We start from the raw sequence: 27454 nt of genomic DNA on the forward strand, positions 1-27454 counted from the left end.
TTTACAGTGAAAACCTTTATTAAGTGTTCATATATTCTTAAAGGAATCTCTTAAATTGATCTAAGTTAATCTCCTCCATATTTGCTAATTGTTTGGTATCTATAGAATATCTATTTACACAATATCCACAGGTGAGGCTGGGACAGGCCTTCGCAATCCATTACCACTGCAGTTCACTCCTCAGGCACACCAGTCACTGTACACAATACTCCATCATATTACCCTGTATGTCCCAACAAAACAAAGCCAGTAAGGGGATCGGAAACAGAAAGAGAGAGCTGGAGACAAAGACAGAGACAGACTTAGCTATACAACGGGACAAGTGTGTGTGAGGCTGGCATATTGTTTTCACTAGCCCAACAACACACTTGCGTACACACTCACATTTGTGCATGCACTCGCACTCAAAGACTTCCCTGCACGCACACACATTCACACAGCAGCTATGAGTCCTGCGGCACACAGTCCTAATAGCCCCGATCACAGTGTAGATACCACAGACTATAAAATATTAGATTTCTTCTCAAACTGAAGCGCTGTGCAAAGTTAGCTAGCAGGGCATTGAGTGGAGTTAGGTAAAATTCTTAGAACATCTTTAATATTCACTGTACATACTTTGTAATACAAGTTTTTTCTCTCTTTTGGATGATAATATTCTTATAAAACAGTCTTAAATGTCTTTTTTCTAGTAAATGAAGAGGAACAAAGGGGCATATGAGCAAAGAAGAAGAAACTAAAACTTTCATTTCATTGTCAAACCTTACAATATGAAACACAATAGATTTACATCAATTATCTGAAAATGAGCCGTTTTCTCTTTTCACAAATAAAACATGACACACACATTCTGACGGTGGTACACACGGCTAAGTGTTAACATAGTATAATACTTGTAATTACAGAGTTTGTCGGTGTATGTACTGTACGTGCACGTGTAACAGAGTTGTGTTTGTGCGTGTGTGTGTGTACGTGTGTTTGTGTCTGTGCTCGTACTGCAGGTGTACAATGTCAACCCTGTGCCTTCTCAGGTAGGTAGTGGGTAGTCCATATATTTCTTAATAGGATAACAGTCTCTGCCCCTGTCGTGGGTCTATGCAATGTTGTGCGAGGGTCAGCTCTGTAGACACACTGGGGTAAAAGTGCACTGGGCTCCATCTAAGTGCTGGGGATGGTGGTTTAGGGATTGCAAGCAAGATGGATGGACTTCAAGGGGAAGGTTACGCTGGACTTTTGGCAGGTAGATGTGACAGGCAGGCTGGCTGGATCCATCGTGTTCCTCTCCTTCAGAGACCTTAATTTGCATCCCTCCTTTAAGATGATGTTTTGAGACTTCATGAAAACAGACACATGGAAATTCAGGAACCTAAAAAAAAGAAAACCAAAGAAACTGTGTTTTTAAGAGCTAAAGACAGTAGTGGAAAGTACGCAGGTACTGTATTTTTTGTGTATTTGTATTTTATGCTACTTTGAATTTGTACTCAACCCCATGTCAGAAGCAAACTGTACACTTTTTACTACACTACTACCATTAGACAGCTATAGTTGATTTTCAGATCAAGCTTGGGCACAAAAACAAAAAACATATGACCATGGGAAACTTATTAAAGATTAAACCAGTGATTCCCAAGCTTTTTGTGAAAGCAAAGAATGCCGGTTAGCAATCATTTGCCAATCAAATGTTGCTATTCCTAGATGACAAGATCATTACTTCCTTATCTCAAGTAAAACAAGCTTCTTTATTTTGATACCAGTTGTCATGAGAAAACAAAAGATTGTTACATTTTATAACTCGCTAGCCTGCACAGATGGTATCTTAACAGCAGTCACAATTGATTTAACCTGAAAATGTCAAATCAAGAGAATACCATTATCAATCGCACTATAATACTGTCCATAATTATGTAAATACTTTCTTATACCAATTAAACATTCATGATTCTGGGATGTTTCTTCTTGAGTTTAACCATGTCAACAAGAATTATTTTGGTTGTAGCCTTACTGGACAGTAAGACATCTGCTTTAAGTTGACCATTGTAGGTTCATTCATTTATTCATTCTTTCAACAAATGGATAAGGTTTATATATCTTAAGAAATCTGCCCTTGGTTTTATAGAATAATTAGAGAAATCAACCCGTTATCATGAGAAAATGAGCTTTGTTATGAATAATTAACCGTAATCTTGAGATAACAGTGCTTAAAATCTTCTAAAATACTGATTTTCTTGGTGTCCGTAGTTTCTGAAACATGTCTAGTTGGGGCTCCTTGATTGTTCCTGATGCCCATTAGTTGTTAGCAGATCAACCAAGAACAGATTTCCTCTATAAACTTCTCAAATGGTAAAGGGGTAAAAGTATTCAATATATCACAAATCCCCTTTGCTAGCCCATTAAATGTCTCTCAGATTTATCCTGTGACCGGATCGGCCTCGAAACTCAACCAGTTTTAACAGTAAGATGTGCTTTTGCTAACATGCTATGCTAACAATCTAATACTGCCACGTACAATAATATATCTGTCACACTGTTACTTTAGATTCTGAATGTAGAATTTTCTATTAGTATCAGTATTTTTGTGTTTTTTTTTTTTTTAATATATTTGTATTACTGCTTTTACTTCAGACTCAGAATCAGAGCACTTCTTTGGCCAATGATGTTGAGGACCTTTCACTTTCACTGAGTTTTTGAATTTCCAAATTCACGTTACAACTTTATACTACATTTTACGGTGAAATGCTGTACTTTTTCTCCACTACATTTACTTGATAGTTACAGTTACTAAAGACTTATTGTGTATTATTGCTGCTTTTACTTAATTAAGGGAACAGGAGGCAAAGATTGAGGAAAATAGTTTATGCTCTGAAAAATTTATTTACAAGGAATTGACACTGTTGTACAGCACGTGAGGAAACGATGACGTTTCATGGTTGTAAATTATTAAAGGACAATCACATCACATGCATGCTTAGATGCAGTAATGATGGCTTGTTTATGACATCTGTATATATTTTAAGATGTATATATATTTTGTTCTTACCTAAAGATTTGGTTAGGCGTTGCCTCCCTCTGCAAACACAGAAACACAGAGAAAAATAAAGAAATGCTACAACAAGGTGCTCAAGGTCATGCTATTAATAGACTCTCATGTCCACACTTTGCCAGATCCATGCATCCTTCACTATGTGTGTGTATTACACACAAACACCAGTAGATGGCAGCATGGAAGAGCTAAATGGAAAAAAAAGACTAGTGAGCTAAAATGAATTATTCATAATTGGATACTAAGGAATGGTACATCATCAGGCTGCAAAGTGAGCCTGCTCATTGACTGGTGACGTAACTGATAATCACACTCAAGTTTCCTTCTCGATGACATTGTCGATAAATGAATGTTTCATTATTGTCTATTTGTCATCTGAAGGTCACTGTAGTTTGATCTTAGAGACTAAAGATCATCTATGTTACTCTCCTTCACGCTGATTCTTTTTCCCCACGTCTGTTTAATGGGTTATTGGTTGCCCATGCCTGTCTGGTTCCCTTGCAAAGTACGGGGTGATGACATACTTATCCCATTTCCCACTGGGAGACAAACCTGCACCCAGGCCTTAACACGGTAAATCACTGTGTAGAGCTGTGATACAGAATTACATATGCATGGACACCAGTCTATAGGCCAGGCCATTTCCATGACTAAATCATTACATCCCTTATATATCTTTGGAGGGGAAGTGAGGTTTGATGTTGGTAAAAGCAGATACTCCTACTGTCTTTGGATCCTTGTATATTTAATAAGGAGCAGAATATTAAAGGACACCTAATGTGCTTTTCATTTCCCCTTCAGTGGTTAATATAGGTTCCTGTACATGTAAAAGATCTTGGAAGTTCAGAAGTTCACAGTACACCCCAACAGAAACTCATCTCTCCCACAGAAAACACTGCGCTGAAACGCCTCTTCAGTATTCTCGCCTTTAATTCCGTGACTTTGTGACATCTCACTACGTCACCATGTTATATGTTTGCATAATTTTGCAAGGCTGCTCTATGTTTGTTAGCGGTGCTGGGTCAGGCATGTGTGATCTGACCATTCAGGGGAGACTAGGTGTTTGGGAGGGAAGCCTTAAAGAGACAGGAGCTAAAACAGAGCGTTTCAGACAGACAGGGGAAAACAGTGCTGCAGCACTGAACAGTACGAGAAAACCAATGTGTTTTTTGAGCACTAAATCATGTAGACCTATTCTAGAAGTCAGCTAAAATAAAATTATGAACCTGAAAATTAGCATTATACGTCTCCTTTAACAGTCCTTAATCGGCAGAAGACCAGGAAGTGGGTTTGTCATATTTTTTGAGAAGGTCTCTAGTTGACTCCTCACTCAATGTTAAAAAAAAACCCCATTGTCATTCCATTTTGTATCACCCAATACTGATCACTGACTGATCACTATCACTTGGTTTATATAGTTCTCTTTCAGAAAAGAACACAATCATGACTATGCTCAAAATGGCTCAATAGTAAAAAAAGGGGCAAAATGGGGGCACGTGGTTGCTATTTTTAGAATATTAAACCCAAAAGCAGGCTCGTGCAGCTCTTATGGTTATGTTCAAATTAATTTATAGCTTCCTAAATTCGGTCTTGTTTTTATAGAGGCTGCCTCAAAGGCTCATTACATCAAAACTTTGGCTTTAGATACGAGAGCGTACCAAATGTGATCCTTTTTTTGAATTCAACTCATGTAATCTGTTTGCCAGACTCTCGCGTGTTTTATCACAACCCTAATGAGTGCACGCGTTCTATTTTCAGTCCGGGCGGAAAGTCACGTGGTTTGTGATAAACAAGGAGTCTATTCTTAAAGCTAAATTTAAAGTATTCTTATTTATTTTAAGTGCATGCTTTGCAAGACCACTGTAGCACAAATTGCATTGAGAGCGCGCTTTGAGAGCAATTTGTCTGGTTCCACTCGGCCAAAACAAAAAGAGATTTATAACTCAATTTGGGGTTTAAAATAAATGAAATCCGTTTCTATTCTTTGGTTCATTTGCTGTACATGTGATGATTGTGGAGAACTGTTTAACAATTCAATCAAATATATATTTTGCACACAGCGTTGTATCAAAAAAGAAACAGAAAATGACACCTAAACAAACGGAGAGGGTTAACTTATCACTTTAACCTAATGTGGTTTTGCAGAAACTTGCAGTACTTGGCTAACATTTATTCTGGTGATTGGGTTGGAACATGACTCTGACTTCCAGTGCTGTGCGCAGGCAAAGATTGAATTTCATGTTTATTATTATTATTTGATCAGATCGTAGATTCTCACCCTTGCTCTCAGCCAGCAACTCTTCTGTCATGAGTCCATCCTGCCGGTTCCCCAGGACGAAGGCCAGGAAGGAGAGGATGAGAGCGTCCAGGATGCCCATGATGGCCAAGATGTATGCCCAGCGCACTGAGCAGGCTCCCAGGCTGTATTTGTCCGTCTGCTCTCCGCACATCCGCCGGACCTCGTCACTGTCCCAGCCATCAGGATAGATCATGCAGCCGAGCACCAGACAGACTCCTAGCGAGGGGAAGAATGGAACAAAAGATATATAAGCAGAACAAAAAAACGAGTTTGAGGCAAGACTGCAGTGTAATAAATGAGGCCAGGGATAATGAGATTTTGTGGGGAAATGATAAAGAATCATTTCAAGTGCTTTAAAAAATCTGAGCCCTTACATTCTCCTCTCCGGAGAGTGTGCCGCGGCTCTATTACATTTATCACATCGATTTTCATTCCCTTCCCGAGGCGGGGCATAAGTGTCTAGACACAATGTGTGCCAGCGGAGGAGCAGTTAAAACAGCAGTAAACAAACACAGCAGCAGTCATAGTCGGACACAGTTGCAGCAAGAGATTTGGAGTGTAGTCACGCCTCTGATAATGTGAAGTGTATTTCCTCACATTCACGTACTTCACTTGTTTTTTGTTGCACAACTTCAACGCCTCTCTTTTTCTCTCCCTCTTGGATTTTAAATTGTGGTAATATAAGATTTTAACTGGCTGCTCCTCATTCTCAGTTGTTGCCCGAGGGGTAAAGATCTCTCTCATCTTCAATTTGGCTCTCTCTCATCTTCAGTTTAAAGGAGCTTCTTCTCTAAGGTGATGCTGCGGCAGAACAGCACAAGAGAAACCAAAGCCTGTGCACTTGTCTTGCAGCTTTTTCTTTTTTTTTTCTTCCTCTTTGGTTTTTTTTAACTAAGCAATCCTCATTCTCAACTTTTGCCCATGGGGTAAAATCTCTCTCATCTTCAATTTGGATGAGGCTCTGCTCTGAGGCGGTGTTGCAGCAGAACAGACCTGGAAAAAAGAAGCTGACTGCACAATTATCCAGAGTGCATTGCACATTAATAATAAAACATACACCCCACTTCTTTAACCCCAAAAAGACTTTCTTGCAGTGCTTCCTCCGTGAATGCTGCTTGTTCGTGTTATCAGGTTGAGGCTTTTGAACATTATTTGAGCTCTCTAACCATGTAATCTGCATTTCTAAGGACCTGCACGCTGCTTTATTCGTATACCTTTTAACTTAAATGTACGTGTATATAACTGAAGTTTTAATGTCCTTCAGCGGCTTTTTTTACAACCTATAATGAGAAGAATATGCTCTCTTCTTGTATGCATACACAAGCTGCCCACACACGCGTGCATTAAAGCGTTCACACACTGCAGTTAGTTACAGTGGTGATGCAGTCTTTCATAGTGCTGAAAGACATCAGGGGGTGTTGAGATGTTTCGCAGAGAGCAAGTGAGTACAACTGCGCACCCTCGTCTCCTCTCCCACCTCCCCCCAGGGCTCTGACTGTCATAACAAATTTGTATACACACGGAGATTCACAGAGCAAGTACTCAGGTACAGACAGAGGGGTACTGCAATGAAATTATTTGATTTGATTTTTATGGCACAGAACTATTCCTTTACATGGCTTTACAGCTGAGCAAACAACATGCGATTAACGGCTCTGGTTTTATGAATGATTAGTATATGAAGCTGCCGTTGAATCAAGAGAAAGAGCCTTCACGCTCAAGGAAGACTTAACTTGACCGTAATAGGTTGTGATCAGCCCACGTGAGCGCTTAATACAGTGTAGCGTCACAGTCTGTCAAATGTCATCTAGAGCCGAGATGATTCAGCTCCTTGACTGTGACCCGCTAGACCAGACGGCGAACAGGTTCGCTCCTACCTGCATCACATCCGTCTGCCCGTCTACCACTTCCTAACAAGTCCCCAATATCCCTGAGAGCCACTTACCATTCTTCCTTTAAATTGGCTGACACTGACATTGACAAAACCCCTGTTTTTTCCAGTAATAAGAGCTGTTGAAACAGTTGACACTGTCACAATAGTTGCAGTCCTCTGCAGATACCTCAGAGGAGGAGTTTGATACAGTCAGTGCAGAAGAAATGAGAAAACGCTGCCTCTGTATGTCCTTGACGGAGACACAAAATGTATTCTGTGTCTCAGTTAATAGTATATCTCATTTGCAATAGTGTAGTTATTCATTAGAGTGGCAATTCGTTAGGTAGTTCATTCTTCAGTCCTGTTCCCAGATAGTCACATATACTGTTGTTTTGGATTGGTGGCGGCAGAGCTCCCAACCAGCTCCTTAATTTGTGGTTCGGAGAATGGGCGAATCGGAAACTGTGGAGCAATGATATCAGTGGTCGAGCTGCATGAATGCTATGACTACCATGGGGGTTTATTTAACAGGTTTCACTTAACAGAAGGCGTGCCACGGAGGACCAAAAAAATGTTTGAAATTCAACGAGTCGATACACATTGCTATTCTCTCTCCTCCTCATGATGCGTTTACTACAAAGGTAACAAAAGCTTTTTTTCCAGATCCTTCTGGGTGTCTCCTGCACACATTTGGCTCGACTCAGCGCCGTCATGAATATTACATTGAGGCTCAGAAGGGATGGAAGAGGCGCACGGAGCTGTGGAGCAGGTGAGAGAGAAAGAGGGTCCAGGAAAAAAAGACGAACAAAAGAGGAGTACACTGACAAATACTGATAGCATCAAGGGAACAAGCGATACACGAGCAGCAGAATATCTGTCACAGTCACTACTTAACACTGTAAAATATCTCCTCCAAGGCCTGCCTCTGCAGATGAACATCTCTGAGAGATGCACTGGCGAGGATCATACCAACAGAGGGTGCCACATATGCCGCTTCTGTTCCCAGAAACAGCTTGTGGTTACAGGAGGAGCACATGTCCCCTACATACACTGTAACAGTAAGCCTGGAGTCAACTAATCCATAACACCACTTACATAATGAGGAGCTTAATCAAAATTCACAGAGGAGAAATAAAATACCTTACAGAGTGCACTCATCCGAAGGAATTAAGAGGTGGCTTGCAAGAAGCTAGGCATTTCTATGTTTTTAAATAAATATGTAAAATATGATACGGTGCATTAATTCAAGTGCCATGAGGGAGGTACTGAGACAAATTAACACAGTTGCAATATCCAAATCAATAGTAAACAGAGTGAGAGCTATCGAGATTGATGAGAGAGACGTTTATTAGCAGCAGTTACAGCAGTGTTTTTTGATATATCAATATTTATTTTTTCACCACAGGTAACAGGCAGAACATAACAAAGCATATTCGAATTAAAATTTTAAACAACCGACAACATGTTTCTATATTTTACATTCATTTAGATCCTCTGTTCAAGAAAGCTTGGGCTTCTATATTGAAATCATTTACTTTGAACCAAATTCCTCATTATAATCGGACTGACTTGAATTATAGGAAAAATCATACTGAAATAAATTGTAATTGCAATTTCAGCTTAATAATGGGTGGACATCCACATCTTTTACAATCAATTTGGGATATCTGGGCTTCGGGAGACTTATGATTATGCCAGATGAGCTTTAAAGAGACATGCTTTTTAACGTTTTAAAACAAGCCTCCATCTACTTGAGCTGTTTAGGAGAATGCTGCAATGTTGTTTTGATGTAAAGCTCCAGAAATGTTTTGTGGATTACGAAACTTCCCTCTGCGTCCCAGGTAGATAATGACCAACTGTTCGATTTTTGGTGGAACCTATCCTTCAAGCCCACCCTTTAACATTCATAATCAGTGTATAAATGCTTAACAACTGCTTTATAACACATCATAATGTAGATGCATGCAGATATGTGTTTAATAATGTATTTGTTAATGACAGATACTCCTCCTGTGGGTGATAATAAGTGATAGCTGTAATAAAGACAGATAATGAATGATAATAAAGCACAACAAAGCTGTAATAACATAAAATGTATCTCCAAATGAGAAGTTATAGACACAAAATGACCTTATAGCTACCTACAGCTGTCATACTGTAGGGGAACTTAAAGTAAAAATCCAAAAGACATGATCTAATTATCGGCTGGTGTCTGTTGGCTTCACCCACTTGCTCCGCATGGGAGCAGAACTTCCTGCTGCGGTTAATAAGCAGCGCGCTTCAAATCCTGGCAACAGAAACAACAGCACACCTGACAGAACGCAGCTGTCAGTCAGAGAGGAGACGAGATATTTACCGACGGCGTTATCCTTCCCCTTTCAGCTCGGCCCATCGCTCCGTCTCTCTCCTGCTGTCTCTGGAGAGCAGGAGGAGAGGAGCGGCAGACAGGCGCAGGGAGGGAGAGACGGATTATGAGGTAGGCCGAGGCAGGGAGGAGAGGAGAAAAAAAGGAGAGGTGGTGAGAGACAGAACCCGTGTGTGGCCGCCAGCAAGTACCCAGTGCCACGCCAACGTCATGAGCACTGGCTACCATATGCCGGAGCCCCCCTCGGCGGAGCTATTCTCAGTGTTTACTCCCTTTTTTGTCTCCCCCCCTCACAAGTAAACCTCTCTGTGTTTGTCTCTTTTTTTTTCTCTCCCCGGGAACAGCGGGATCATGCAAGTGGAAAAAACTGAACTGAGAAATGGTTGTTGGCTAACAGCAGCTTACGTAAGCGACTGTAGGTAGGGCAGATTAGGTGTGAACAGTCGGTGCAGAACGGTATGATGGCGGTAGATTGGTCGGGAGCACACCGGGCTCATCTTCCACCAAAAAAGACAACTAAATCCCATCGATACTGAAAGAATCCCATCGACCTCATATAATCTCTGTGTGTCACTTGCGAGCGGTGTGGGTGACTGGAGGTCCTGTGTGACATCCAAAGCAGCGGCTTGATTGGATTTTTGTTCCTGGTTTGCGGACAAAGAAAAAAATAAAGCACTTACACTGTCGACTGCCTTCGAAGGACTATAGGGTTTCATCTGACTCATGTTTTCAGTGTTTCGGTGTGTCATCGATTGCGCCGTGTGGCAGATGGGAAAACACAGCGATTTGTGTTTTCCTGCTCTCTCCAAATCAACATCATTTACGCATCTGCAGCACGTCTAAGCAGCCATGAAACGCGATTCACATTTTTTTCACTCCCACAGTCCTTTTTCTCCGCACCTCATTTGAATAGCTGTGACAAACTAAATTATGCACACACACATCCCGACCTGCTCTATCTTACGCTTCCTATGGATCCAGTTCTACCACACACACACACACACACACACACACGCTGTGCACTGCAACCACCAGAGGGCAGCTGCTCAAAAATCTAATCAGTCTCACACAGACCTCCACTTCTTCTTCGCTGGTGTCTGATCTCCTTCCAGCTGTTCATAACAGCATACAAACATAGACATAATATACGCAGACGCCTCATGATGTGCTGGAATGTAACCCAGCGTTGCCGCCATCTTGGTTGGGTCTCCTCTAGGGCTGCCCCCAAATAGTCGACCAAGCACTGGTTGCAATAACCGGCGCAGTATTGTTAGCAGATTGTGGGGGATTACCTTTCACAAGTAAGATTTAAAAAAAAATGTTTTTTATAATTTTTGTGACAGCGCCCTGTATCATAACTAAAGCTCTGCCGTTTTTAACCGTGTGAAAATCCGGTAAAAATTCGGGGAGTTATGATTATTGTAGTTGTGGATAGACCTTCCTCAGTAGAAATAAGTGCAGGGGGGGCGCATTAGGGACCTGTCCAAGATGGCGGCCGCGCTGATACGTTAGCTCCAATAGGCAGCGTCAGTCTATGAGGCGTCTACGTATATTATGTCTATGCATACAAACGTTAAAACTTCTCACCAACTCGCATTACCTCTCCTCTAAAAGTTCAGCTGTTCTTAAAACCCCTTCCTCTTGTCCTGTGGTTGTGTCTTGTGAATTATTTGCTACACTGCCCCCCGCAACTACCAGAGGTACTGCTTCGTTGGTTCGTATCTGTAGGCTTTCGTATAGCGTTCAGAAATACACAGAAAAATGAACACAGCCTAGACAAAAGGCTATGTCCGTATACGTATCTAGTGTTGAACATAAATGATCTTTACATTGCTCACTCTCTCTGTAAATTATACACAGTGGCTTAGTGCTGAAGATCACTTCTTCTCACGGTGACACATCTCGCTGCTGATGAATATGAGAGCGTGTGTTTACTGACCTGGTGAATGAGCCAGCGGCTGGCAAAGTGGCATTTAAGGTAAAGACTAAAAGTCAAAAAGGCGGCACAGACACTCTGAGGACACATGCTCTGAGTGTTTATCCCAGTGGGGCTCCCCATGAATATGCAAAGGTGAGTTTGCTTCAATGCTACAGTTAATGCTACACTCCCACAGGTGAAAAGGTGACCTGAATGTGGGCAAAATCTCACTAGTTTAGTTCAAAGAGTTCCTTCATTTGTGCTCGTTCTTGCAGAAAGCAGCGGACAGGAAGCTCCACGGGAGGAGATACACAAAAAGACAGCAACGTTATTACTCACATCCAAAAAGAACAAAATAACAGCTTGTGATTGTTATTCATTGGCCAGTAATGTGATCTACCACCCCTAAAAAACATTGCTCATCCCTGATGCTTGTTGTCTGCGTTGCCGTTCTCAGAATTACGCTCCAGGCAGAGTGAGATTCCTGCCAGCGTTGAGGCACAGTGTGACAGTGTGGCTCAGCGCTCGAATGACTCACGCTGCTGAGACCGGAGACAAGCAGCCCAAACACCACACGGTGGGAGAGAGGTGGGAGCGGTAGCATTAGACTAAAGTTTCAAGGACCAAATGGTTGGCTCTGCATATTGTAATGGTTTGACGTCAAACTGCGAATGTTTTACATTCCCGCAGGTTTTTGTTTTTTTTATAGCTTCCTGTTTCCTGTAAGCACTTTAATGCACCAACAAATAAGATATTGTCAAAGCAATGCCTGCTTATGATTTAATTGTGGTCTCATACAGTGACTGGGGTGGAAAAAAAAGCAGACTACCTCTTTATTCTCTCTAAAGGTTGATTATGGTCTGAGCTGAAACCACTGCTTTGAAGGATTCTGACTTAATCTTCACTTTTGGATGAACTTATGCTTTAATGGAAAGTCAGCCTAAGAACGGAAGCAGTCTTAACATCGGAGGAGACAAGTATTCATTTTTATCTAAGAGGAAGAGAAAATCCTCCTTAATTTAATCTGTAAACAGCTTGTGTTGAAGAGCTCTTGGACAAGTCTCTCCAGCACACTGCTCAGTATTGGTCCTGCAAGATTGTTGTTGTTGTATTGATATTGATATATTTGGCCAAATGCAGGAGAATTCACACACTGTATTAAGTGAAAAAATCTCTCCTTCAAGGATAAGAAATCTGATTTTTTTGTGTGCTTAATTCGAAACAACCAGTTTTGCCTTTGCGTGTTGTAGCAGATACGGGATTCATACAAGCCTGACTAATATTTATTTTGGCTGATATAATTGGCCTATACTGGCCTATTACAGATATATTGGTAAAGGCTTATCTTTTCTGATGTGTGCAGATATGAGAGCAGATTTATTTATTTATTTTTTTTACATTTGGCAGAAAAAAAAGATGCTGTAACTCTAGGTTAGGTTTAACGTAATATAATGATAATAAGATAACGTAATTACCAATAATCAATTACGTACATATCTTTGTCACAACTGTTTGGTAACTACATTTGAGGGCTATTTGATCCTCAAAAATGTGTGTTTTATGTATTTAATCATCAAGAACATCAACCAATAGATTGACACAAGAATTTATTTAGTCACTAATATCATATCTGCATCAGGACCAAAAATCCAGCATCGGTTCGACTCTAATCAATTTAGGAGTTATTGCATGTTCTATTTGCATGTTTTGAATGTCGGTGGTGTTGGAGCTCTACCCCTGTATTTAAAGGTTAGTTAAGTGTTGCTTTTCCTCGAAAGGCTGTTTAAACCAAGACTTGAAAAAAGCTTCCACCACCAATATAGCAAAACATTTCGTAAGAGGAGACTGAATGGCTTTCTGGTATACTGTCGGGTCAGATATTATATGCAGTATATTCTTGGATTGAATATGAATGTCTGCCACAATCCAAAAGGATTTCAATTCACATCTTGAACCTGTGAAAGTCTGAATTCTTTCATCTAACTTTGCCACCGAGGGATGCTGTCTGTTTGATGCTCTACTCCACATGCTTCACTCTGTAAGCCCCCAGGTTTTTTGCGGGTATTCTTCCATTTGCATTTTGCAGTGTTCATCCATGGTTTCAGACTGCATTTGTCCAATTTACTTTCCAGATTTCTGTGATTAGCCTTCCTCGTATAACTCTCGTAGCTCAACACTAAACAAAATATAGTAGTTCCCTCCTCTTCGGCTATGAGGCTTTCTGTGAGCATTATGTAGTCAAATGACGAGGCTGTACAATAAGACTGAATAATCTAATCTTTCAGAAGGCCATTCCAGACTCTTGACAGATTGTGGGCATGGTCAACCTCCTCTTCAGGCTGGACAATTATAAATTCTCTCTGGCTCCAAAGATGAGTGAATGACTACAGCAGGACGATAGCCTAGGACTATGACAATGATGCCATAATGCCATAATTGCATTCAGAGAAACGGGGCCATTATATTAAGAGTGCGTGATCTATATAGTGGGACTAAATGGAGTGTGAAAATGTGTCTCCACTTAAGTCTGCTTCGTGGTCCAGGTTTATGGGGTGGAGATAGAGAGTTATGAATGTGGAGATGATCGAAACCGTTTATTGTGTTAGAAAAAAAAAGAAATAAATCCTAAAGAAGTTAGAGTTTGATAGTTTCACACAGCATGGACAGCTGGCTGGACACACATTTTAAATAGTTCTCTGAAAGAAATACTTCTAAAGTGTCAACGATACAGTGGAAAGTGGAGCAAGAAAAACTTTTGAGAACTGACTCCAGCTATCTCCCCTGGAAGATGAGGAACATGCTTCTGAAGATGAGCTGTCTGCAGTCCAAATCTATTTCTGCTTGAGTTGCTGGCAAAACTCGCTGGTTGCTAGAGGGTGAGCAGCTAGGAGCTGCAGGCGTCCTCTGGATCCCGCTCCGTCAACATCTTCAGCAATTTTCTGCACAATGAGCACATAATGCCCAAAGCTTACCTACCGATTCAATTCAAAAGATTAGAAGGAGGAAGAAAATGGCTTATTTTATCAAATCATCTCTGTTCTGTGCCAGCATCTAGTCTTAAAAAGCATTTTAACTGCCTCGCTAGGCTGCAAATAAGCTTCCTACGTGAGTGTATTGCATATTATAGTGTACCTGTAGGCTGCAGGAAGTGCTCTGACTTTTACAACAGGGAATACAACTCAACCAGAAGGAGATCTAAGTATCATTTTGATTACAGCCTCAGAACAAACCTGATGTATGAATCCAAACGAGACTGAAAAAGACCCCCCGTGTTCAACAGGACAGGATGAAAAAGATGAAATGTCTCAATCACCACCCACAAATGAGTGAACCCAAATCGTCCAGTCAGTTGATCAGTCAAACCAGAAACTGGAGTGGGTTGCACCGGCTCTTCATCAGTCCATTGGCCAAAGTTTCTGTGATAAGTTCTTCCTAATTTCTAAGTAACTAGTTTAAAACTAGTGATTAAGCCCACTATATCCATCCATCCATCCATCCATCCATCCATCCATCTATCTATCTATCTATCTATCTATCTATCTATCTATCTATCTATCTATCTATCTATCTATCTATCTATCTATCTATCTATCTACCTACCTACCTACCTATCTATCTATCTATCTATCTATCTATCTATCTATCTATCTATCTATCTATCTATCTATCTATCTATCTATCTATCTATCTATCTATCTATCTATCTCATTGTCTCCTTGGAGTTAATGATCAGTGACTTTCAAAGCTTTCGTTTAATCCCGCCTGCTTTGGCCAGTTGCTGTATATTCGGCCGGTGTGCGTGCGCTGACTCCTAATTTCCACACAAACCAATCCGGTGAGACGGCGCCTCATTATTGCACATTGATTGAAGTTGGTATTGCAAAAGGAGAGCGGGCTGCCTACTGATGAAGCCGGACATAGGCTACCGGAAGAGAGGGACACGGTGTACTTAGAAATCATCGAGTGACTACACTCAAGTGAAGGTTGACACAGGGGTGAGACATGTGCCTCTATAATAAACGTAGCATTTCAGGTTAAAGCAGAGGTGGGGACGCGGAGCTGGAGGGTTGAGGGTGGAGGGTGGAGGGAGGGGGAGAGGAGTTGAGGGATGAGTGCAGCGTAAACCGCAGTGAGCAGAGCAGGAGGGAGTCAGGCTGGGGCGGAGGGCTTATGTAACAGGTTCAGATGCAGCATGTACCTCTACAGAGGATAAGGATTGGCAAGGGCAACGCAGATCAAAAGAGACCTCTGAATTCTCTGTGAAAAACACCGACGAGACCACCAGTTCAGGAGCGAGGAAGGCAAAAAGCCATGGCAGGATAGACTGAGAGTTACAACGGCATTCTATGTGCAAGTAGCAAAGTAAAAAATTAAATTAAAAGCACAAGAGTGCATATGTGCAGCATCCAGCCACCACTTTCGAGCAATAGTGCTCCAGGACTAAGCGCAGACTACTGCAGCTGAAAGGAATTCATTTTAATGTATTTCAGTGTTTTTTGAATACATACACAAGAAGGATGCAATTATTTAAGGAAAAGTCGGTGCCTGTCATGCAGAATGGTCCCCGTCACTGACATATTTACATGTTGCATCCGTGACCTTTTGTTTGTTTGTTTGTTGGTTTATCAGCATGATTACATAAAAAAACTACTGAACAGAATTCCACAAAAATTAGATGGATGATGGATCTTAGCCCGGAGACTTTTGCCTTAGATCCGGTTAAAAGGACGGATCCGGGAAGCTTTTATCACTTTCTTTAACCTTTCTTTTTATTTCTTTTTTTTTCTCAGGCATATTTAGGTGGCTGGTATCTATGAGTGACTAAAGTGTGATTCAGTATGTACTAAATATTTGGTGATCTTAAATTATGGTTAAGCAGTTTTAAAAATGTGGAGTTGAGTTTGATATTGGATTAGGCCTTATTGAATTACAGGTGACTGTCTGGGCTTGGTTGAGGTATGCTATCTACTAAGTGCTTTTCCAGTTCCATTATTAACTCTCAAGCAGTAGACCTACTGTACATTGCCCCCTGAACTAAAGTGAAGCAGAAGCGTAATTAGCATAAAATGTAAAAATGAAAGTACATCGTAGTTGACATGAAGACAGCACTTGTTTTGTTGAAAATGTACCGAGTTACTTTCCAGCACTGTCAAAGAGGAACACTCTGACTATTATTGTTACAACAGCATGGAAAGTTTCTTTCTGGGGTCACAGTGTCCTCTCTGTCCCATCTCATCCCTCCCTCCGTGGAATAAATCAGCAGCCTGAGCTCCAGCCCGAGCCAGGCCACATCTGAGATCACAGGGATTAACTCAGGCAAATCTATAGTCCACACCGTGCAGGGCTGCAGGGACACAAAACACAGGGGGAGTCATGCTGATGACTTGGCTGGCATTTAGAGTTTGTGTTCCACAGCTCTACACACAAACACACAAGGTGTGGGCTAACTAATCGGCATTGATTTGTTTGATTTAATATAAAAAAATAAAAAAAACATAAAATGTTCTTCAAAGAAAAGCAAATATGCATTACAAGAATAGCAGCACGCCGACACTCCTGCAGATCTCTTAGTGTGCTGGAAGGACGGTATGTAATTAGGGACAAAATATACAGTATCTGCATGTAAATTATGCGTGTGTATGCGCAGTATGTGTGATGGTGTGTGTGTGTAGTTGTCCACCATCCATCCTCTCCTCCTCCTGCTGTCCGCGATCAGCAGGAGTGTGAGCTGCATGGATGATGGTTCTCCCCAAAGCCTCCCGCTGGCTATAATTAGGTGCTTCAACTAGCTGTATGTGTTTCTCAATTACAAAAATGCACGCAGGAGTGGAAGGGTGTTGATTTCAAAAACAGATTACCTGTGCAGTCGTGGGGGAAAAATGGATTAAAAAAAACGACACAATTGTTTGTCTGATTGCATATGAAAAGAGGGGAAATAGGAGAGAAAGGTTAGTAGACGAGTGCACAGAAACAATCTGTTTGTTCTCTAGAGATCACCCCCGTCTCACCTTTAAATGTTGAGCCACCGGCTGCGAAGGTGCCGTGTGTGGATGAGGGCACGAGGCAGTGCTGTGCAGCCAGTTGATTTGATCCCAAAAAAAGGTTTGCGGGTCAGCACATTCAGCTTTCGGCGCTGCTCTGAAAAGACTGAGTGAGAATACAGATCGGCTCTGCAATTATCCGGAAACCAGCTGTCATCACTTCTCTCTGCCACCTGACTGCCGCTGTTATGCACCCTTAGACAACTAGTGTGGATTTGAGCCAAAACATCTCTGGAGCACATTTAGGATTTGAGAGCAACTCTGAAGAGGATTAATATTACTGATGCTACAAAATCTCTCGGGTCGTTCTTGTTTGTTATGTTAACATCAATATGAGCCCAGTCTCTGTATTTTTTTCCACTGTTGTTTCATAGTTAAAAGCGCTAATGCAAACAGCAGACAGTCCTCGCCCATGTCGTTCCTCTGTCTTTGTTAATCTGCCCCACTGGGTACCCGACTTGATGTGCCGTGAAGAGACATTACTCCTTGCTCTGTGCGCTGCTGCAGCAGCACGACTGACTGGACACATCAGACTGTTTCTAACATGATGATAATAACCGGCAGCCCAAAAACTGTCACAGATGGCTGTAAAATAACAAAAAAAGGTCAGAGGTAAGATTAACCTCCCATCACACACGCTGCAGCTTAGGTGTTCCAGTGTAGCATTTATGATGGTTTAAGGTTTCAAGTTTGCTTCACGTTCACACAATCTCCCAGATTCACACTACGAAGACCGGACAGAGGAGGAGCAGGAGGTGCACAGTTTCAACAGGCCACAGGTGTTGACGGTGTAGATCCATCGCTGGTTTATTTCTCCCATTATTCATCAACATCACATTATTACCGTTACATTGCTTTTTTTTATATTATGAGGCAGACAGGTGTGTTTTCCTCTAACATTTGCTCAGTTAGGCCACATGTTGGTGTGCACACCTTCTACAAATACCATAAATAAGGCAGAAGAAACAGCTGGCCGAAGCAAAAGAACATTGTAAGAGTCCCAATTTGATCTAGAGACCAGGAAACGAACATCGTATCTCTCTTTTTGAGTTGCACAATGGTAGACATGCTTTCTTTTGGAAAATCCCACCTGTGGTGTCATTTTTCTTCCGTCATTACTCTGTGAAGTCAGTATGTTATCTTATCTATTGCCGGTGTAAGTAAAATGAGCTGTGTCTGCATTTTCTCTAAACTCAAAAGACAAGAACTTTCCTTCACAACATTAACTTTGTCTTTCAAAGGACTTCACAAAGTCGAACGAAATTGAAGTTAACTGAACTATGGATAAATAATAATTCACTGGCATTGATAGAGCGATATATTAACTTAAATCTTTAGGGTAAACACAGAGTGGTGTGAAATTGGTCAGGTTCACTCGCTCAGTGCGACATGCAGTTGAGATCCGAAAGGTCATTCAAGGATGTGCGAAAAAAAAAGGGAATAAAAATAGAAAAGCTGCAGCAGTCAGTCAAACATGACAAACTTCTAATGTGCTTGTTTGTTTTGTTTACAACTTAGGGATGAAGGCAATTATGGACAAAGCTTAACAGCACTTCATCAAATTCAAGGCGGCTGTTTTTGTGCATTTTAATAGAAATGTTAATTTATATGCTAATTTTTTGCTACAGCATTAAGTTGTTTGGCATTGGCAGCTCAAGCTGCTTTTCAAAAAAGGTGCGCATGGACAAAAAAGTTAATGAGGCTCTGGGCAGGGATGGTCGACTGTGACCACGCTGACAAAGGGTGAGGATCTTTTCTGTCCGCCGTATGAACAACAAATGTTGCTGTGAAGCAATGTGACACACAAACACAGGAAGTCAAAAGTAACAGAATCAGGCTTTTTTCCTCAGTCGAGCTCTAATCTGCTTTTAAAGGCCTGATATTCGGAAAAAAGTGCTCATTATCTGCATTAACTCTGGAGAACTGGAGCACACAGGTCTGTTCCTGCTGCAGAGGGAAGCGTAGCTCTCTGCTTTCCACCTCCGCATTAAACTGGACCTCAATTCTCCTTTCAGAACAAACCTCTCAGTGGAGCTAATGGACCATTGGAGTGAGAGTCAGTCACAAAGAAACACAGATAATGACACACAGGGAGAAAGAACTAGATGACCCAGAGGATCTGTTACGTCTTCTCTGAGATGTGTTATCTGATGTCTGTGTCTCTTCTCTCTGTCTTCTCTGTCTCTCAGCCCTCATGCTTCCTTCTCAAACAGTTATTTTGTCTCTTTATCGTCTTCTCTTGATCTTCCCACTGTCCTCTCTCGCCACTGTCAGGCAGTATTTGTTTAAGCTTTCAAAGTGTTAATCTGTCAATACCTAAAACCAAATTTTGACCGATTTCAGCCACAGGAGCCTTTCTTACTTACTAGTTTCCACATTAAACTAAATCACGTTATAATTTGGCTTAGAACTAAAACTAGTCAGTTAATTAGCCGAATGAATTATTCTTATTTAAGTATTCTGATAATGGATTACTGTAACTTCAATCAGAAATACCATCATTCTCTAGTCATCAACAGAAAAACGACCATGGGATGAATTGTGAAAGTAGCTTGTTGTGACCTATATTTACGTGTCATGTTTGGCAGCGATCTCTAGTGGCCGGAGAAGTTATCATGGCAGCAAAGGGGGACGTCAGGCGAAGTAGTGTGAAGAGCCGAGAGTGTCCATAGGGAGGAGGTAAGGGAGTCCACGGTGAGTTATTTTAACTTACTGACATAGTTGAGCGAAGGTTACATACATTACCTACCTGAAGTTACTCATGCATCCAAGTACATTTACTCTGTACTTAACTACAGTGTTGATGTACTAGTATTTCATGTATTTCCATTTTCTGCTACTCTGTACTTCCACTCCACTACATTGAGGGGGCTAATATTGTACTTTTTTACTCCACTACATTTGTTTGACAATTTAAGTTTCTAGTTCCAGTGCAGATGTCATGCCTGCAACAGAGACAAAGTAATTAAACTGATCAAAAACCCTGAATAAAATGCTGAATATTGGATCTGGACTGGCCAATAATCGGTCGACCAACTAAATTTATGTATTAGTTCTTTTTACTTTGGATTTATTGCCAGGAAGTACATTTAACATCAGATACTTTAATCTCTACCTTTACTCAAAAACTGGATGTAGCCCTGTGTAGTTAAGGGAATCACTGGCATTCAGCCTATTGAGTTGTTTACCTATGAGGATGTGTTGCTTGTTGCAGCTCGCGAGGATTTGATTTTTTCACGACTTTATCTTATTTGATTGGTAACAGAGTATGTTTGGGTTTTGAACCGATGGTCGGGGAGAAAACAAACAATCTGCAGACGGATTCAGCAGAAGTCAAACTGTTCACTGCTGGCTAAAAAAAACTGCAATGTAATAAACCCGACATGCTTGGAGAAGGCATTTCTCCCGATTTCTGAGTATAGATTGACTCCATGGCCATTCAGTACGTCAAGGTTTTTATGTCTTCAAACTGCATCCAGACGAAAATGTCATCCATGAGTCATTATTAGTATTTTCACAGAGGATATTTCATCTTGTCATGGTAGGGAAAAGCTCAGGTGTTACTAACAACAATGACAGTGGCTCCGAGGCCTGTTCCTCAGAAGTTTAACTGTTTCTTTCAAAGATTACGGTCACCTCAATATGAAGCATGCTGACCTCAACCAACCCCAATGAAGCTCATCTCATTATAAAACGAACTAAAGAGTGAATCCCTCACACCATTAACAGCAGAAGTATGTCTATTTTACGACCCTGTACACGTGTGTGTGTGACATCGGCACAGAACGTTTTGAATTAAAAAGCCATCCGAAATCCAGCAGCTCATTAGATAAAAGTTTACAACGTTAAAATATACTGCAGTTTATCGTCAGAGGAAGCCGCGCGAGTGCTGCGGAAAGCTCAGGCTTGTGCACAATCCGCAGTATCATCCCCGAAGTATTAACTACCAAGACTTCAAAGAAGAAGCGGAGGATGTTCCAGAATGCAACTTTGTCATTTTTCTATAAATTCTTGAGCAAATATTTTCTCTCTTAATTAGTTCAGGAAAAACAAACCACCAAGCCCGCACAAACACAACAGACCAAATAATCAAAATAAGCAAAAAAAAAGGAGAAAACAGAAAGCCGAGCCCTAAGTAAATACAGCCCTTTGAAAACAGTCCAGTCTGTATCTCTTCCAAATAGGCCACCCCCAGTCTGCACAATTGTTCTGCTGACTTTTTTTTTTTTTAAAAGCTTACGACTGTAAGCGTATGACTCATATGTTTTTGAGAAGAAACAATCCCATCAAATATAGTAAAAAGTCTGGCAGCTGAAATAACAGAGAAAGTCGACAGGGTATGAAACGGTGAAGTAATTACCATTGACCTCAAAGTCCTCTTAGTTAATTGGCATGCAGACCCCTGAAGAACTGCAGTCACAGGGCAGAGAGAGAGAAACGGAAGGCATGTGTAGTGTGCTCACCCAAGCAAGTTTATGAGGAGAAAAAGATGGCGAAATTGAAGAGTGAGGTTAAAGAAAAGAAAAGGTGTGAAAAGAGAGGGGAAAGTGAGATAGGGCGAGGTCAGAATGAGCGAGTGAAACGAGTCGAGATGCACAGAAGGGTGAAATTGTGTGAAGGTAGCAGAAGGAGATAAGGTAAAGGGAGCCCGTGCATCATGTACCTCGCTGTGCTCAGCTCAGCGGAAAGAAAAACACACGCTTACATCTGCATGCCGTGGACTTGAGCAGATGCACGGCCAGAAATAGCACTGGTGGGGAGAGTAAGAGAGGGATGGAAGACCATCTAGGGCAGGACGGACGCAGGAGCATTTCTGCACTCAGCTGTATTTGGCTGAGGTAGACGTTTTGAGAGATCTAATGTGTCCTAGTGGTTTGCTCTCTCATCAAACATTCAGCCTTTTCTACCTGGGCTCTCCTCCCGGAGATGGCCGGAGATTGTGTGCATGCTCTCACAGGCCGAGAGGACCTCTGAGTGACGGCGGGAATTTGTTATATGTTGTGTCTCATTGTATATCGCTTAAATTACATATACGTGGCTGACATTCATAGTATGACCTTGATATTGAGAAGTGTATCTAGACAGGCCTCCTACTCAGTGAGGAGTTACTACTAAGCAAGACAACCTCTGTACATCCTTTGCATATCTTGAAAATCTTTCATCCGATCTTCTTCACACTTGAAAGGTTTGTCAGCGAGGACCCAAGTGAGTGCAGTGTCCAGTGTAGAGACACGAGACATGTTTATTATCAATATAACTTTTGAATAAACAGCGATAATGCGGATGTAGTCATCCAGATTTTAAATTGTTCGATATAATTGGAGCAGTCCCCATGAGTCTTTGAGCAGTTCAGGAGGCTTAAAACGGGATCTGTAAATCCCTCACACTACTTGATAATCTGATGAACAGCGCCATTGCAACTGAAATTACATGTACATATGCCACACGATCTTATAACACTAATGTTAAATCCATGCCCTGTTAAATCTGTGGTGGTTACGTCAAGGCAAAACGTATTAAAAAGAGGTAGCGTTGTGCTCGAGGACTGTCTTTGTACTATCAAACTCGAGAAAAACACTGCTGATCAAATATGAAACAAGATTTTGCTACTGCAAAGCCTCACTATGCTGCATTTGTCTCTTCAAATGTTTAGTATTAGATTAGTATTTTCGTGTACTTTAAAGATGTTTCTTTGAAAAGTGTTTATGTCCAGGCGGCTGCTTTGGGTGCTTTTTCACTGCGAGGCGCGGGTTGTTGAAGCGTTGGCCCTGGGCAAATACTTGTTCAAGGTGGAGCTTTCACTTCTGATGCAATGCTGAATAGTTTGATGGAAAATAGCGCACCACGTGTTCTATTTTAACACAGCATGTTTTGAACGGGCACTAGCACCATATAAATCTGCACCAAATGGAGAGCCTTACAACGAGAAAATCTGACAGACTGAAGCTCAGGCTGACCAACTGTGTCGATTTTGATTTCAGTTTGCCTAATTGGCACGAAATGTGACGTGCATTTGTGCAGCCAACATGTTTGAAGAAGGAAAACAGCAGCTGAAGAGACACACACACTCACACAAACACCTACACACACATGCACACACGCACACACACTTTCTTTCCCCGTCATTTATCACCATTATATTGACGATTTACTCCCCATCAAAACATCAGCAGACAGTGAGGGGCCCATTATGGATGCCACTGGGCCACCTGTCCTCCGCGGGGCTAGCAAGTGAAGGCAGCGTGAGTTTAACCTTCAGCTAAGTGTAATGAAGTTTGACAGTGCTAAGCAGCCGGGCTCGCTCATTAGGCGTCCCTGTGCCAGCCTGCCATGGTCAGGGTCTCTCCTCTTGGCTTTCTCTTTCATCTCTCAGCTGCAGAAGCACAAAGCCCGGCGGTCTCCTCATTAGACAGGCCCATTGCATTAATTCAGCCCCAATGTAGCACACAGCGCTGGAGCCAGTCCAAAAAACCCCCATCATTCGTGTTTGTTTGCGTACGGGGAGCCGGCTGCTTTCGACCACTGGTGCAGCTGAGCAGACCTGTGTTTTAGCAACGCTTGGACTCCTTTCAGAGGACGGAGGCCGCCGCTCACACTGGATGACATAAGTGCACAGTTACAGTGACAAATGCTGTCAGCAGCTGAACCACTGACCTCTATAACATTTTTAACACCCACAACACCCACTCGGCCACACAAACCCACACTCACACAAACCAGTTGTCTGCAGATCGCTGCATTGTAGAGCTGCACCAGCATTTTCATGAAATTCAGAATATTCACGTGGTCTCAGCCTCTTCACATTTGTGAACTGATCATCCGTTACCGGTCTGAATCAGGCTTTTGATGCAAATATAAAAGTATTCTTATAGAAGTAATTTATAAAATAGTGCCTTCATTTATACTTGAACTTAGTCTTCAGATCACGTCTGACGGCGTGCTTACATTTGATTCATAAACGACGCTGAGCAATACACTCACCTGTGATCTATGAATTTAAAAAATACCACACCTGCCTTGTACTTTCCACCTTTTGGATTCCTGCACAAATGAGTGTTTAGTCAGGAATAACGATGGACTGAAAGAGAACAGGCAACAAGTATTATTCAGTGGACTTCATACTGGGTTTGACAAGCAAAGCCAAACAAGCCGCGCGGGCGTGTGACGCTGCTGCAGACTTCTCATGAAGCTTGTGCAAAGTAGACCACAGGCCTGGACGCATGTTTCCAAAACTGCAGTGCCTCCAGATGACCAGCAGGAGAATCAAAAGTCTCCACATTGCTTCTTGATAAGGTAATTTCCACGTCACAGTAAGGTTTTTATTAATGACTAATTAAACATGGTTTTCTGCTTTGATCAAATTTTAGATGCATTTTTATGGACCATCATTTTTTTTTTACCACCAATAAACAGAGATTGTGAGGTTGTGGTGATGTATTATGATGCCTCTAAAACAAAGACTGGTATCATTTTAAAGGCACAATATCATGTTGCTAATAGTGTTGTGAAAAGTATCGATGTATCAATACATATTGATTCTCAGTATTCGAATATTTTTAAATTGTGATATTTAAAGTTAACTACAGTCTTTCTGCTTTTCTCTGCTACTAGCTAAAAGAAAAGCTGTTCCTGGTCATGTTGTAGCCTTTTTATATATATATTTTGGGATAAAAATATTAAATTCTATGTTTCAATTTCAGCAGTTGACGAAAATGGTATAGAACTTCGATAGTTTTCAAGGTATTGTATTGAAGTTAGAAATTACAGTATTGTGACAAAACTGGTTCCTCTTGTTAAACTGTGCTGCTATCCACCAACATTCAAAATGACTGGAACCAGAAATGCCTCAACTCAGCGTGTGTGCCAAGAAACAAAATCACGGCTCTCCTACACCTCGCTGTGTGGAACTCTCATGGGGTCATTTTAATATTTTAGATGACAATAGACCAGGGGTTTCATGGTCAGTGAATACTGCGAAAATGAGAGAGGAAACAATTTGAATTCAATAATGGCATTGGTGTTGGTTTGGTCACTTCATGGCGCTACATCTGAACAGCTTATTACGCTCAGCACTGGACCAATAACCACATCATATCAGATGGGTGCATCCTGAATTGGAGCCTATCACTCTTAAACTGGCTGACAGGTTTTCTGAGAGGAAGGATGGTCGCTGATTGGTTGTTTATATCTGGAATATTTTTCCAGATATTTTGAAATACAATATGATAAGCTGAGAAAAGCTTCACGTGTGGCTGCACCTGGAGTTTAAACAGTCAAAAGTATAGTAGTTGCAGTCCCCTGTTTCCTCAGCAACACTTCAGCACCTTGGACAGATCTTGCATACTGTCTGCTTATCTTCACTTTGGCCTCTGCCAATGACAATTTATCTAATCAACCGATCAATCAAAATCAAGTCAATCCCAGTGTTTAGGAGATGAAGGGTCAGGGCCAAGGACCCCAAACAGAAAGTCTTTAGACTTCAGAGACATTGGATCAGATCCGCCATGTGATTTTGTCATTTACAGAGATATTCATGTAGCCTGTACTGTGTTTGGAGAAGATGTGAAGATCATCAAAGTTGCCCTGCTTACCATTTGTGAACACATATCACCTGAGCCCCTTTCAAGGTCCCCTCCAGCCCCCCTGCGCCCCACATCAGGAGGCACTGACAGGCGCTTACCTGACAATGCCTGCATCCAGCCACAGATCTTGTACACGGTGGAGGTGCTCAGCATGAAGAAGAGACTGAAGCAGCCGATGCAGGTGACCACCAGCATCATGGACATTCCAATGAAGAAGGAGGCGGCCTTGAACGCACTGGAGGGGATAGCGGCGAACTCAGTGAAGCTGCCCTGGCAGGCCAGCTCCCTGGAGAGTCCGTCTCCGACGCAATAGTGGAAAAGGCCGAAGTAGCCGGCCTGCGGCGTATCCACGCCATCCCCGATCCAATAGGGCTGTGAGAAGATGGTCACGTTAACGATGCCGAACAGGATGGTGAAGATGGCCCATAAAAGTCCGATGACACGGGAGTTGCGGACGTAATTGGTCTGGTACAATTTCGCAGCTTCTGCAGACGGTAGCATTGATGCGGCGGATCCAGGTATCATTTTACGCAATCCCGAAGACTAAACGAACGTCGCGATCGGCCCGAGCGCACGGCGAGGACTGAACATCTATCGCACGAAGCGGTTTTTTTTTCACACGAGCATCTCCCGGAGCGGCGAGAACGGGCGGAGAATCTGTCTACACCCGTGCGTCTGCAGCGCAGCAACATCTGTCAGGCGCGATCAAGTCATGACGTCGCATCCTAAAGCCAAGCGGTGAATCCGAGCGAGGAGCTACAGCGAGAGGAGTGCTTTGAACCGTGGATATGGCCGATAACTCTGAAAAACTCACTGACTACAGAAGCAGAAACAGGTTCCCTCCCACTTGCTCGGCGCAGCCATCAGACGTGCTCATCGCCGCCGCCGCTGCCGCTGCTGCTGCCGCACCGTGGCGCTCACTGATGCCCTTGGAAAGCCTCGAAAAAACACGAAGGAAATGTATAATCGCACAGCCTCTGATACGCACCTATTTATCTAAATAGCAGCAGCCCCGCGAGAAGCAGCTTGTGACACATTAACAGGCCTGTACTTACAAACGAGCGCAGCCAAACCGTGATAAACCATTCAGAAAAAACAACGACGCCCCCTTCAAGATCGTTAACCGTGAATTTATTCTCCGGTTTATGTCAGCATCACCGAGCTGCCAGTGATGCTGGGAGTCGGAGGAGGGAGGGAGGGAGGGGCGCAGGCGGTACGCGCAAACACCTCCTGGACAACGCTGCGTCAACAGCCACTGAAATATCAGCTCTTAGGACGCTGTTAAACCAACAACCCCCTGCACGGCTGCGCTCATTTTAAGACGCAGCCAAGCTCTGCT

At 42.1% G+C, this 27454-nt stretch overlaps 1 protein-coding gene across 1 annotated transcript; it reads right to left on the bottom strand.

The window, feature by feature from the left end:
• Positions 1-27420, bottom strand: LOC115586859 (LHFPL tetraspan subfamily member 3 protein-like). The gene is made up of 4 exons (XM_030426269.1): positions 26214-27420; positions 5316-5552; positions 3035-3063; positions 1-1363 (listed from the first exon to the last, which is right to left on the bottom strand). Exons 1-3 carry the CDS (start codon positions 26638-26640, stop codon positions 3047-3049), a joined length of 681 nt encoding a protein of 226 aa, XP_030282129.1. The 5' UTR covers positions 26641-27420; the 3' UTR covers positions 1-1363; positions 3035-3046.
• Positions 27421-27454: the final 34 nt, after the last annotated feature.

This window comes from Sparus aurata, chromosome 8 (genome assembly GCF_900880675.1).
Source record: "Sparus aurata chromosome 8, fSpaAur1.1, whole genome shotgun sequence".
Lineage (NCBI taxonomy): Eukaryota > Metazoa > Chordata > Actinopteri > Spariformes > Sparidae > Sparus > Sparus aurata.